Consider the following 12,424-nt stretch of genomic DNA (forward strand, 5'->3'; position numbering starts at 1 on the left):
AGACCGATCCTGCGGCCGAGAGAGCACCAGAATTCCAGACGGACGTCTGATTGAAACAATTGTTTCGTCCCGCCAGTCATTTGCCACTTGCCACTTGCCGCTTCTCGCTTTCTGTTTCACTGCCCACTATTTCGGTACATGGCCCGCTGTTGATATTGGTTGTACCGGTCCTGAAACGCGTCCACGGAGACATGATGGCGGAGCTCACGGGCATTTTCTGAATCTGAATGCCGTCCGTTGGTTGTTGGTTGTGCTCGCCCGTCTGCTGGCTATTTCTGGTCAGCCTGGGCGTGGCAAAGAGGGCAATAGTCCAAACCAACTTACTTGAAATAGAGATATTCTCTGCTTTGGACTGGTCCGAGTGAAGGATTTCTCAATAGCCTTGATCCTGTACACCCATTTCACGCTTCGAGCACCAATGTACCCCAGTACCATGGTTCTCACCGGATAGCCGTGAATGGCTGGGAGTGGCTCCCCGTTCATCTCCCAGCAGAGGGGAAAGTCTGGGGGCCGAAAGGCGGGTTGATTGAGCATGGAATCTCCCGCACTCGGATCTTGACTTGGGGGAAGGATGTCTGTTCAGTTCGATTCGCGTGGTTGAAATTCCCGTCCTACCCGGCAGAAACACACATTCGAAGGGGGCAAAATGCTGGCCAGGGATCGCACAACAGCTCTTGTCGACCCTGGTAGCCCGTTCTTGGAACTCTCGCCCACACCAGACGCTTTTCACCCCTGAGATCGAGAGGTGTCAAGTACCCTTACGTGTATGGTAAGCTTCGGCGAGCCTCTTCATTCCATTTTGGAAGGGATGGCTAAAGAAGCGTGAGCTTGTCGAGTCGTCCGACGGGCTGAGCGAAGGATTCCGTACATAGTTGCACAATGATGACGAACCCGTATATCTCTCCAACCTGCTGCCCCTTATCCGCGCTCATGTGTAGAGTGAGATCTCTGATAGCACCCTCTACCAGACAAATTGAGTCAGAAAGGTTAAGAAGGGTTGAACATGAATGCCGGCGCTCGCATGACGGATAGATTCTGGGATCGGTCAGAGTCTTCCCCGGTGTACGGTGACTTTTGAACCACCAATACAACGCTAGGACTTCTCGCGGCTTTCGATCAATTTCGGGCGAGTGGCTCCAGGACATGGTGAATGACATGCATGGGAACTCTGAGTCCAGCTACCGCGTCTAACCGTCTGCTACGGCGGCGCACGCGTTTCCTCCTCACGCCTATAAATACCGCCGCCTACACGGCCACTGACTGATTCTTACTCACTCATACCTCGGTATCGCTTCGCAATAAGCGGCGAGGATCGCAGCCCCCCGCGGCGGCGGACGGCCCCGAGCGTGGCCTTGGATTCTCACAGTCTCATCCGCGAGAACTCCAGCTGCAGTGATTCAGGAAGCCTTTTGAGAGAACTCCAACTGCAATGAATGATTCGCGAAGCCTCTCGAGAGGACTCCAGCTCCAATGATTCGCGAAGCCTCTCGAGAGAACTCCAGCTGCAACGATTCTAAAAGCCTCTTGAGAGATCATGCCGTCGGCGCCGCAACTCTCTGAATCTTTGATCTGGAGACGAAATTGGCGAAGATACCTGCAGCGCTCGAGAAGAGGGGTTGAACGGCTTGGATTCAGAGACCAAAAGTGGTGATGCTCGATCTTCAGTCGTGAAGATGACAGACCCTGGACGGAAGTACCGAGATCGAGAGGAGGTTGGTAACCTGTAGGCATTGCGGGGGAGGGAAGTATATCAGAGCGCCCAAGTCGGCAGTCGATGTAGCGCTCTTCATCAAAATACATGTAGTCATTGTCACGGGACTTGTCTGATTTGATACACCATTCGAGACTCTCGAGTTAATTGAAGCGAGACACTAGTAAAGGCAATCCACGCTTCTGACTTGCGTTCCGACTTGCCTTCCAGTTCTTGAGAAGGAGGACGAGTTTCTCCTCTGGAGGAGGTATTCGTAGTCGACGGTTGGCAGACCTTTCTCTCAAGGCTCGTTGATATCTTCGACAGGGAGAGTTTTGATCTGGGTAGATGAGGCTCTCTCATAATCGCAAAATTCATCCATGGCATGAATGCCGAGGGCTTTTGTTAGGCATATCTCGGGTCTGCCGTAGATTGTCTCCCCAGCCCTAGCATCGGTATAGAGAAGAGAGAGAAAGAGAGGTGTGCCGACAGATTAGAGGCTGGCAAACACGGTGGAGCGTTTGGAGGTCAATTGCAGTGTATGCAACGATTGTGAGACTCCATCTGTGGCAATAATGAGAAACAGTTCTTCCGGCGGCTCCATAGATCCGTGAGAGGGAAAAGAAGGACAAGAGGAGAGAAAGGGTGTGGACTTGACTGACCATGGATAAACTCGACGCCACTCAGTGCCAGGTACTGGTCCCCTGCCAGTTCCATAGGAATCGGAGAGGTGTCCCATGCTTCAACAACCTCCAGTATACCTCCATCAGCGTGAGGGTTTGAACCAGTGTCCGCCAAACTTGGGACAGCCATGGACTCCCATGAAAGCTGACACCGCCGCCTTGCCCGGTCCTCTGTCTCTTCACGCGTCTTGTTTTCCACCGGTAGCTATCGCAATGACAGAAGCTTGGCAGACACAGCGAAGGTACACCTGACCCTCACCCCAGAAGGTTCTGCTCATTGACTGACTGATCGGTGACATGGGGCATTTCAATCGAGAACTGAAGGCGGAGAGTACCGACTGGCGAAGAAGGTGATACAAGATAGATGCATCTATCCAAGTCAGCAATTCGAACCACCGCCACAACGCTCCACGCCCGACGGACCGGCCTTCGAAGGGTCAGACATCCAGCACAACAGCCATGGAACGTCAACCGCCAGCGGATGGAATCAACGGGCAGCTCATCTCCGTACAGCGACTCGGTCTGACCGCGGGCCTTGCGGATCTGCCACACGGCCTCGCACTCGATGCCACGCCTAGTCCTTGCGTCTCGGAAAACCCCTTCATCATCGAAGATTGCTCTTTGTAACTGACCAGGAAGCCCATGAAGAGAGCTCAGCCATCCATGGCGCTGTTTTGTTTGACGTTTGGGGTGGTGGAGGTGGACGAAGCCTCGAGCGCCAGTGCTGCCAAGAGAGATTTTCTGTTTTCAGTAGGAGCATTTCCCAATTAGGAAATACGCTAAAATGTTTGTGACCCGACAAACAGCGTTTTTTACTGAAATTGACGAATTGGCAGGAAATTCAGCCTGACATGTGACGCACACGTGACGTGCAGCCTTGCTTAGTTATCAGGTAGGGTGGACCGTCAAGTGCAATCCTTACGGCAGGACATGTAAGCCAAAGCGAGATCGGTGATGCCAAGAGTCCCTTTCCGTTTTCGGAAAAACTGTTTCCGAAAAAGGAAATATTTTAAGGTTTTTGTGACTCGACAAAAGATTTTGTGTGACATACCGCCTCCACTTGGTTGCCATCTAGGGTGGATCGTCAAGTGCTGCTTGTACGGCACAGCATGTGAGCCAGTGGGAGATGGGCGACGGGATGGACAATCCTCGATTTCTCGACCGTCCGGAGCCATGAACGACGAAGTTCACTTCAGATCACGGAGTCGTTGTCCATCCGGCTCGTCACGGCGGGGGGAAACAAACACCAGGATGGGCTTCAGCGTCGGTATATGACTCCAAGATCAGGGACTTTGCTCGGTCATGATGAAGTACGGAGAATCACTCTGGCATCAGCTGCAGGAGGAAGTTCCAGACATGTGGATGGTTTGACTTGACGAAAGATCAGTCGCAGCGCCGGAAGGGTGACGATGAAGCACTGTGTCTTTCAGGAGTCGCTAGGTAGTTGGACTGGACCGGGCATGCTATGGCACATGGTGGAATCAGCATCCACAATCGAATAGTCATCCCCACGTACATCCTCGAATCGAAGATTCGAGCTGCCATGAGCTGTCATCGCTTGTCATTGCCTCCGTAGGAATCGATCATTTCGGCCGTTTGGGGGGTGCCAGAGTCTCATGAGTTCGCCGTATGCCAACTCGTTGCCACGGCCGCCCTTGTTGCTGTCGGTCTCTTGGTCCGCAGGCTCTTGTCGACGAAGTCTTTTGAATTTCTGCCTCCGCTGTTCTTTTTTTTTTCTTTTCCTTCAATGTCTCTTGGAATTTAGGGACCAGGGACTGATACCTAGCGACCTCGATCCCAGGTCCAAGGATGAGGGTTGCGAATGAGACTGTCGATACCACCCTACCGTGGCAACCCAGTCCCTTTTCAAAGATTCCAGGCCTTGCATCTCCCACTCATCTGGGGCCTGACTTTGGGCATGAGCCTGCAATTCTTGCCTCGCGGTAAGCCCTTTGGGGTAGGGGGGTCCTTCTCCTGGTTGGTTCCCACTGAAAATTACCTACCGACAAGAGGATGAAAGAGGCCAATCGTCTTGACATGCCCGGGGTGCTCCGCCAACAGCGCAGCTGAGGTGCTAATGACCAGTGGTCGTCACTTAGGGTGAACGTAACGGGGTGGTGCACTCATTCGCTGGGGAGCCCGCGGGCCATTACGAGTACCAGCCTCGCCAGGCGATCAACAGGGCGGAAAGATCCCTCACCAGGCTATCAAATTGAAAGCTAGCCTCTCCATCACGCAAGCTTTGCATGCGGATGCGATATCGAACTCGACGATATTCAGCAGCGGTTGCATTTGTTCCTGAAACGTCTCTTTCCAGGCTGCGAAGTATCCCTGTCAAAGCCTTTAGGACCTGGGGCGGCAACCAATTGCTGAATGCGAGATACTCTAGCTTCTCGAGGTCGAAGGGTTGTGCCGATTTGCTCCTGTCCCCGGACCCTGGGCAACAAGCTTTTGACCAGAAGTTCGAGGTACCGTGCCCTGAGAGCCCAGAAATCGATCGAGTTGGCATTCTCCGCACCACTTCGGAAGAAGATTTTCGGCTTCAAGAAGAAGGATCATCTTGCAGGGTTAACAGACCGATTCATCAGCAGGTTCACGCCCATGGTCTGCATGGTGGTGGCGACCCGAGCCCAAGCCGGCGTTGGACAACTTCATGGTGTGGGTGAACAGAGTGATGCACAAGCAGACGAACCAGACCGGGTCCGAGTCCGAGTCCGACGTCGTGCTCGTGGCCCACAACGGCATGTGTCACGGCCACGTTCTGCCCATGAAGACCATGATGGTGTGGGGGCATCAAGCCGCCCAAGTGGAGGTTGGCTAACTCGTTGCCGATCTTGAATATAGTCACGATGCCGAACGAGACCGTCACTATGGCCGTGTTGGCGAATAAATACGCGCCCTGGTTCGAGCATGTGCAGCACGACGCCCCTCAGCGACGCGTGCGCCCTCATGCATATGAACCAAACACGCGGTCACCAACTGGCGCATGGCCTGTCTCGTCTTCAGCAGCCCGTCCGAGGACTTCATCACGTCCCGTCGGCCACAACACATTCAGGGTCGGGGGTCCCCTGCCGTTCCCGAGCACAATCATCATGTAGTCCACGATTTGATTGTGTCCATGGACGAGTCCGTCGGCCTGTACGCGTCGTCCAAGACCGTGAGTCTGTTGTTGTAACAGGAGGGAGTTTCAGGCATCTGCTAACACCCACACGGTCGTGGCGGTTGGGCGTTTCCACAGTGGTGCACATGTTCACCGACATAATCATAGTGGTCAGTTGTTGTCGAAAAAGGAAACGATCTCCTCCGGGGTTTCGGTCACCTTCCTCATCATCCTGCCGAGCTCGGTCATGGTCTCGGCGGTGGGCGGGTCCATCATCTCGATGATCGACTTCATGGAGTTTTGCAGACGTCGACCCGTCGGACCCGGTTGCCCGCATGTACGCGACTATCGGCGAGGTCATCATCTCGACCATGTCCATCTGTATGCCCTCGTCCTCGATGATGGACGTCGAGATCGCCTCGACCACGTTCTCCGTGGCGTACTCCTCGACGGCGTTCGGACTCTGGAAGATACCCGTGCTGGACGGCGAGTTCCTGCTCTGGGCGACACCCGACCGTCTGTCCGCCATGACCTGCTCGTCCACGATGGCCCTCATGATCGAGCCGTCGTGCCTGCGCATCAACGGCGCTGCGGGCCGGATGTCCTCCTCCGTGACGGCGGGCATGGCCGCGACCACCGACGTGTGGCGTTCTCGAGCTCCTCGAGCTCGACCGGGGTACCTCTACTTGATCATGGCCACGACCTCGTCGAGTTCCTCATCCTCGACCGAATGCCTGTCGACACCAGCATGTCGATCTTGCTCTCGAGTTTGGCCAGGACCACACAGCCCTAGTCCTGTACGACTCCAAGACGTCGTGGAGCTTCGTCACCATAGTCTCGAGGACGATGACCTGCTGCGACTTCGACTTGCCCGAGGCGTCGTTCATCTGGCCGATGATGGAGTTGCGTGTGACGACCAAATGGCGCTCGTTCGTGACCACGTTCCCGCTCTGGTTGGCTCGTGACACCACCGCCACCCTGCTGCTGCTGTTGCTGACCCTGTCTCGCGAACGGGAATGTAGAGCTCTTCGACAGTGCAGTCGAGAAGTGCTCGTGTTAGTGATCTGATGCTGTCCTCCTTCAAGAAGTCGTTGAGGATCGATCTCTTTCAAGTACATCTTCCACTGGTAGGCCACATAGTTGTCCGGGAGCGTGTCGGGGCTCACGATGCTTGTTGATGTGCGGCCTCCATGCTGGTTATCTGGTTTCGAGATGGGGTAGGAGGCCGGGTACTTGTCAACCACGTTCATGTACGAGATTCGCGGCCAGGTTGGTGACCGACACGTAGTTCACCCTTCAAGGACAGGCCCTTGAACGAGGTGAAGGTGCTCCTCACGCTGTCCTGCGCCATCGTACCCATGGCCATGATGGTCGTGTATGGTAATCATCCTCCCGAGCCACTCCGAGAACAGCGACGCGCACCTGACACGGGCGCGGGACGCAGTTGACGAACGCCACGCCTACGACCGTACACATATACGAGCACTTGAGCAGTCTCGCGCGAACTTGGACCTCAACGCGCCCTCGCTGCTGATCTGAGGCTGGGTGGCGCACCTCCTCCTGCTCACGACTCTGTTCATCATCCTGCTGCCGACTTTAGCCATATCCTGGCTCAGGATCTGGACGCTGGGCGTGCACCCGCAGCACTTCGTGGGGGGCGTACGCCAGCGAGGTCGCGATGGGCGGTAAGATGTCCTGCTCGTACGGGCACAGGCCGATGCACCTGACTCTGATTGTCAGTGGTCATGTTGACTGACCGACAAGTTCCTACTGTAGATGTCGCCCCGCGGTCGTATGCGTGTTCTGGACATGGACATGCAGCTGAGCATGCAGTCGTTTTAGGTCACCTTCAGGTAGGTGTACGTGGTCTCCTGGATACGATGCTCCCCTCCCCCAACACCCCCCCCCCCCGGCCCTGCGCGTGTCGGCGCGCGTGTCTGCGTACGGGACCCTGCCCATGTAGCCGGTCTAGGCGGTGCTGTTTGGACCTGGACATCACCTGCGAGCTGTACCCGGAGTCGCACACAGGCTCGTCCTTGGCCTTGGTCTTGTCGCTGTGTTTGTACTCCTTCCAGTTGTTGAGCATCTCTAGGCCCTCGTTGCTGTCCGCCTCCGCCATCTTGGTCACCTTGAGGGACGTGATCCCCCTTCATGACCTCAATAATGTCCGTAAACGTGTACTTTATCTTGCCCACTGAGTAGTCGCTGAATACGATCATATCGTCGCTGATGTCCCGAGACCGAGTCCGTAGTCCTGGCGTAGAGCGCCTTCCTCCAGATACACCAGTACCGTAACATCTGATCCCGTAGGCGCTGGTCACCGGGTACCTTTTGGGTAATGTTTCATCATATGGTGCTGATCATCGACAGCTCCAAGTTATCGTAGACGTTCGTCTTCACATGCCCGTCGTAGTTACACCAACGTAGTTATGGGGTTAAAACACCAGCCTCTACGCCCTCGTGACCTGTCGGACACGTCGAGGGCGATCGAGTACAGGGGCCCTCCTTATGATCTCGATCAGGTACGTGGGCCACCTTCTCGGATGAGGCGTAGTTCACGTGCTCGCCGCACTGTTCCTTACACAGCCCGTCCGTCTCCGGGGCTGCTGTGCTCGTCTGTGGCCGCGCTCATGGTTCGTCTGCCCGTCGGCGTTTCGGCGGAGTGGTGGTCGGGAGGAAGTTCTGCCTGTAGACGGTGGCGATACAGGGCAGGATGATGTACAGCTGCGTGGTTGAAGCGTGGACTGGTGGTGCCTGTTCAGGTGGCTGGCGGTGCCACGTGTACGTGTTACTGTGCCGTGCTCACGGCCGCCTACCGCTGCTTGTAGTCAGACTGCTCAGGCCGTAGCTGCTCGTGTCTTGGGTCGCCTTCCCCCTCGATCACCTTGGCCGGGGTGGTCGTGATCGAGATGGCGATGGTGGCCAGGCACAGGGACGACCTGACCGGCCGTTTCAACATCCTCATCACGTCCACGAGGGTGTTGGTCTTCTGCAACGACTCGCCGCCCATCCACGCGAAGGTGCCCAGGAACGACTGCACGCCCCCAGGACGCATTTATCCAGTGGTACCCCTCCCGTGGTCGCCACGTAGGTCATCAGGGTGCCCGGGTACTGTGTCTTCAACGTGTTGAACAGGAGGCCGCGAACGCGTACACCGGCAGGCCCACGCCCGCTCGTGTTCCCAACCGGTCCTGTTCTGCTGCATGAGCAGGTTGTGGGACACGCACTCGATCACGACCCTCACGACCCCCTCCGAGGTCCGCTGGTTGACCAGCCAGTTGCCGTTGATGTCGACCTTGTCAACCACGTTCGCGTAGTAGTAGCGCGGGGACCCGGTGGTGTCGTACTTCTGGGGGCCGAGCCCGATGCAGTACTGACTGGCACGGGTCCAGGTTCGGACGTAGGCCTTGTCGGTGGGTACGATGGTGCCCGTGTCGTCCCTCGCGACGTACGTACTCCCCCATCGGGCCGATGACGCTGCGTCTGGTGTCGGTCAAGGGCGCCACTTGGAGCGTGGTCGCGGCCATCTGCCTGATGACGGCCAACTGGTCCTTGGACCACACTCGAGCTCCCTCTGCTCCGCACCGATGTTCCTGCCGGAGACCAGGAACCCGCCCTTGTCCACCTCGATGGTCGCGCTCCCGTTTTTGTGGGGGGGGGGGGACGTCGTCTTCTACTCGCCCGACTTCGTGGAGACGAACAGCTCCAGCTTGTTCATGTTGTAACGTTATCACTTCCTCTCGTTCGCGGCGTTGGCCCTCTCCCTGGACTTGTCCATCTTCGAGTTCTTGTCGCCAGTCTTGGACCTGGCGGTCTCGATCTTCGTATCCCCAGTCTTGGTGCCGACGCCGGTCCCACCCACATTCGGGTCTGTGTTCGCGGTCCTCCTCGTGGCCTGGTCCTTGGTCATGTCCTTGACTGCGTCCTTGGCCGGGGGCTGGACGTTGTCCCTGACCGGACTCCCCGCTCTTGGTGCCGTTGTCCTTGCTGTTCATGGTGGCGTTGCTGTTGATGGTCGTGTAATTTGTCGGTGGTGATGAAGCCCGTTCAGCTACCTGACCACGTCCGGGATCACTGTGCCGCTTCTACACCGTACTCTTTACTCACCTTCGCCGACGCGACTGTGCACGCGGGGGCTGTAGGTGGTCCCGCCAATCAACTACTGCGTGTAGTTCTCCGTCTTCGTGTCCGGGCTCTAGATGATCTTCACCACCGGGTGGTCTTCAGCGTCTCGAGGTCGAGGCTCTCTCCTTGCCCCCAGTTTCCTCATCACGTACCTGACACCGCCGGCTGGGCTCAGCTTGGACCTGATGGGGTCTGAGGCCGACGATGAACGACATGCCGTAGACAGCCGTGGCCGCGCGGCAGTCCGCGGACGTGGTGGCGCACGGGTCGATGATTCAACCCGGCGGTGATGTGATGTGGTTGATGCTCCTCCTGAACTCCGTCTCCAAGGCTATCTATCTCCAGGGACATGGGCGGCGCCCTCTCGTAGCAGTCCGCGATCGTCTGGCAGGCGCTGACCACCTCCATCCTCACGTGGCTGGTGATGGCCCCGTCAGGGAAGGGCGGCATCTTGCCGAGGGGGCTTGTTCATCCTGTTCAGGACGAGAGCCTACTTCCGATGCTGTTATTGATCGCGCCCCTTCGTGCAGAATCTCGAACTTGTTGGTGACGCCGATTATAGTCTGGGACAAGTACGCGGACACGCCACCCTTGGACTGCACCGTGGCGTTGGACGTCCACCGCTTGATGCTGTTGTAGTTGAAGTCCTCCTTAAGCCCGCCACTCGTCGCGCATGATGAGCCTCTTCTCGGCCAGCCAGCTCCATGACTGTGTCCGAGTCCGGCCACTTGGACGCCTTCCCGATGAGGTCCGTGGCCGTCGTCCAGTTTGCCCCCGGTGCCGAGTATGCGGCTGATGTTTCAATCCCAACGTGCTCTTGCCCTCCTGGCCGCTCGAGCCGTAAGAAGATGATAACGCACGGGCTCCTGACCGGGTCTATAAGCGCGTTCCCGATCAGCCACATGAAGTCGAGCTTCTGGTCGGCCCCTGAGCAGGAGGAAGATGTTGTTCAGAACTTCGCCTTCAAGGTCAACGACGGCCCTCACGGTGGCACGGGAACAGGGAACGGCATGATGATGGGCGACGTCACGAACATGTACATCCTCCCGTGCCCGTCCCCTCTTCTCGTTGTCGATCACGGTCTTGTGCGGCATGTACTCCACGATCGGCCCCCCCCAGATTCGTTACCTGACGGTGAAGGTCAGCCTGTACGTCCCGATGCACACGACTCCTGGGTCAGGGGTGCGACCGGGAAAGCCACCCTGGTAAGTTAACGGGTGGAACCTCCTCAACGCGGCCGCGTAGTTGACTGGGGCATTGATACCGGCCACGTCCGATAACTCCTGCGACGCCGTGGGCGACTCCATCTGCCACCACGAGGCCATATTCCTGCCAGTAGACGTAGTACGTGATGTCCTTCACCACGACGGACTTGGGCGTGATCGCCCACCTGATCATCCGCTGGTCCTGGTCCGACAACTCGTTGAAGCGGCCGCCGGGCCCGAACACGGGAAGTCGTCGAAGAACCGGATGTTCCCTCCGTGCCTCTCCAAAGGTACGTCCATGGTGACGACTTCGTCGCTGTACCCGTCGGCGGACACGACCGTCTCGGAGTCCGTAGCGTCGCTCATGACCACGTAGTACCGGTCGAACCTGTTCTGTACACACTCGCACATGTGAACACGACCACCTCTATCGAGAACCCCGTGTACGAGGGTCGTCCGTCAACGAGTTGGTGGACACGTGCAGCAGCACGAGCGTCACCGACCTCGACCCGCAGTACACATTCGTGTAGGTCCGGCTGTCCACGCTAAAACATGACGATGGCTGTGCACACGAACGTGTCGACGTAGACGGCGGCCGACAGCAACATATCCATGAGTACGGATAGCACGGCGGCCCGAGATCGTCGGTGTGTCCGGAAAACAGCTCCGTGGAGATGAACGCGTACCCGCTCAGTAACCTGATCATCTGCGTGGTTGTGAACAAGGTCGACACCTAACAAGCTGGACGCGCTAATGGGATATGGGCTGGGTTATCATCTCCAGCTGGATCGAAGACCCGAAGTCAGCCTGAGTATGAACTGGAGCAAAAACCATCACCGACGTCTGCTTCAGGCTCGGGGAGGGCGACCACGAGGGTGGTGGTCCTGACCACGGACATACACCACTGGCCGTGGCCTGGCCCAGGAGATGCATCGTCAATCTCGTCTCGGACCACGCGGGTAGCGAGCGCGCCCGAGATTATCACCAAACATGAAAGCAGTCGGTCCGGTCCAGAAGTTGAGGGCCGTCTCGATCCCGGGGTATATACAGCCCACGCTCACGCCCCGGGAACCTGGCCTGGGCATGAACCTGCCCCGGCGACCTGCCCAAGTTGTCGGTAGTCGGTCTGAAGGTGGAGGTGAGCACGATCAACGATCAAGCGCGGGGACGGCATGCCGCTGCCGCCGCACGACCCCATCATCATCAGCATCGTCACCACGAACGGGGCAGGGGCTGGTACGACAAGGAGTTCGACGACAAGTGCTATACTGCGTATAACACACGTTCGGGGTAGTGAACGCGAGATCGCATGGCCGGACGGGCGCCAACGTCAGCGTCATCAAGGTGGAACTGGAAACGAGGAGGTGACCAGCGCCTCGGAGGCCTCGTACGACAATCATCAACTCGCTCTGTGCCCCGACTTCGTGAAACATCCACAACGGCTTCCACTTCGACCTGAGGGTATATATACTCTCTCTCGTCCGACAGTGCGACTGACCACCCCGTGGTGGGCTACACGTTTCGAGGAGAGAGGCGTTGCGCTTGGGTATACGTCGGAGTCGGGCATCTTCTGGAGAAGCTCAACAACGGGACGATGATCGTCGACTCGATGTACACGGCC

The 12,424-nt window shown here is 57.3% G+C and overlaps 6 protein-coding genes across 6 annotated transcripts; 1 reads left to right on the forward strand and 5 right to left on the reverse strand.

Moving 5' to 3' along the window:
* Positions 1 to 116: 116 nt before the first annotated feature.
* Positions 117 to 435, reverse strand: Z517_09283 (uncharacterized protein; the record flags this gene model as incomplete). Its single annotated transcript, XM_013425193.1, has 2 exons — positions 117 to 269; positions 325 to 435. The coding sequence occupies 2 exons, from the start codon at positions 433 to 435 to the stop codon at positions 117 to 119; spliced, it is 264 nt and encodes an 87-aa protein (XP_013280647.1).
* A 4,885-nt stretch (positions 436 to 5,320) lies between these two features.
* Positions 5,321 to 6,098, reverse strand: Z517_09284 (uncharacterized protein; the record flags this gene model as incomplete). Its single annotated transcript, XM_013425194.1, has 2 exons — positions 5,321 to 5,509; positions 5,583 to 6,098. 2 exons carry the CDS (start codon positions 6,096 to 6,098, stop codon positions 5,321 to 5,323), a joined length of 705 nt encoding a protein of 234 aa, XP_013280648.1.
* A 57-nt stretch (positions 6,099 to 6,155) lies between these two features.
* Z517_09285 (uncharacterized protein) lies at positions 6,156 to 6,723 on the reverse strand (the record flags this gene model as incomplete). The annotated part of the gene is made up of 2 exons (XM_013425195.1): positions 6,156 to 6,207; positions 6,275 to 6,723. 2 exons carry the CDS (start codon positions 6,721 to 6,723, stop codon positions 6,156 to 6,158), a joined length of 501 nt encoding a protein of 166 aa, XP_013280649.1.
* Positions 6,724 to 7,069: 346 nt separating this feature from the next.
* Z517_09286 (uncharacterized protein) lies at positions 7,070 to 7,592 on the reverse strand (the record flags this gene model as incomplete). Its single annotated transcript, XM_013425196.1, has 2 exons — positions 7,070 to 7,196; positions 7,486 to 7,592. The coding sequence occupies 2 exons, from the start codon at positions 7,590 to 7,592 to the stop codon at positions 7,070 to 7,072; spliced, it is 234 nt and encodes a 77-aa protein (XP_013280650.1).
* Positions 7,593 to 8,285: 693 nt separating this feature from the next.
* Positions 8,286 to 9,468, reverse strand: Z517_09287 (uncharacterized protein; the record flags this gene model as incomplete). Its single annotated transcript, XM_013425197.1, has 3 exons — positions 8,286 to 8,507; positions 8,586 to 8,850; positions 8,930 to 9,468. 3 exons carry the CDS (start codon positions 9,466 to 9,468, stop codon positions 8,286 to 8,288), a joined length of 1,026 nt encoding a protein of 341 aa, XP_013280651.1.
* Positions 9,469 to 10,302: 834 nt separating this feature from the next.
* Positions 10,303 to 11,179, forward strand: Z517_09288 (uncharacterized protein; the record flags this gene model as incomplete). Its single annotated transcript, XM_013425198.1, has 2 exons — positions 10,303 to 10,803; positions 10,844 to 11,179. 2 exons carry the CDS (start codon positions 10,303 to 10,305, stop codon positions 11,177 to 11,179), a joined length of 837 nt encoding a protein of 278 aa, XP_013280652.1.
* Positions 11,180 to 12,424: the final 1,245 nt, after the last annotated feature.

The sequence above is a fragment of the Fonsecaea pedrosoi genome (genome assembly GCF_000835455.1).
Source record: "Fonsecaea pedrosoi CBS 271.37 unplaced genomic scaffold supercont1.6, whole genome shotgun sequence".
NCBI classification, from domain to species: Eukaryota; Fungi; Ascomycota; class Eurotiomycetes; order Chaetothyriales; family Herpotrichiellaceae; genus Fonsecaea; species Fonsecaea pedrosoi.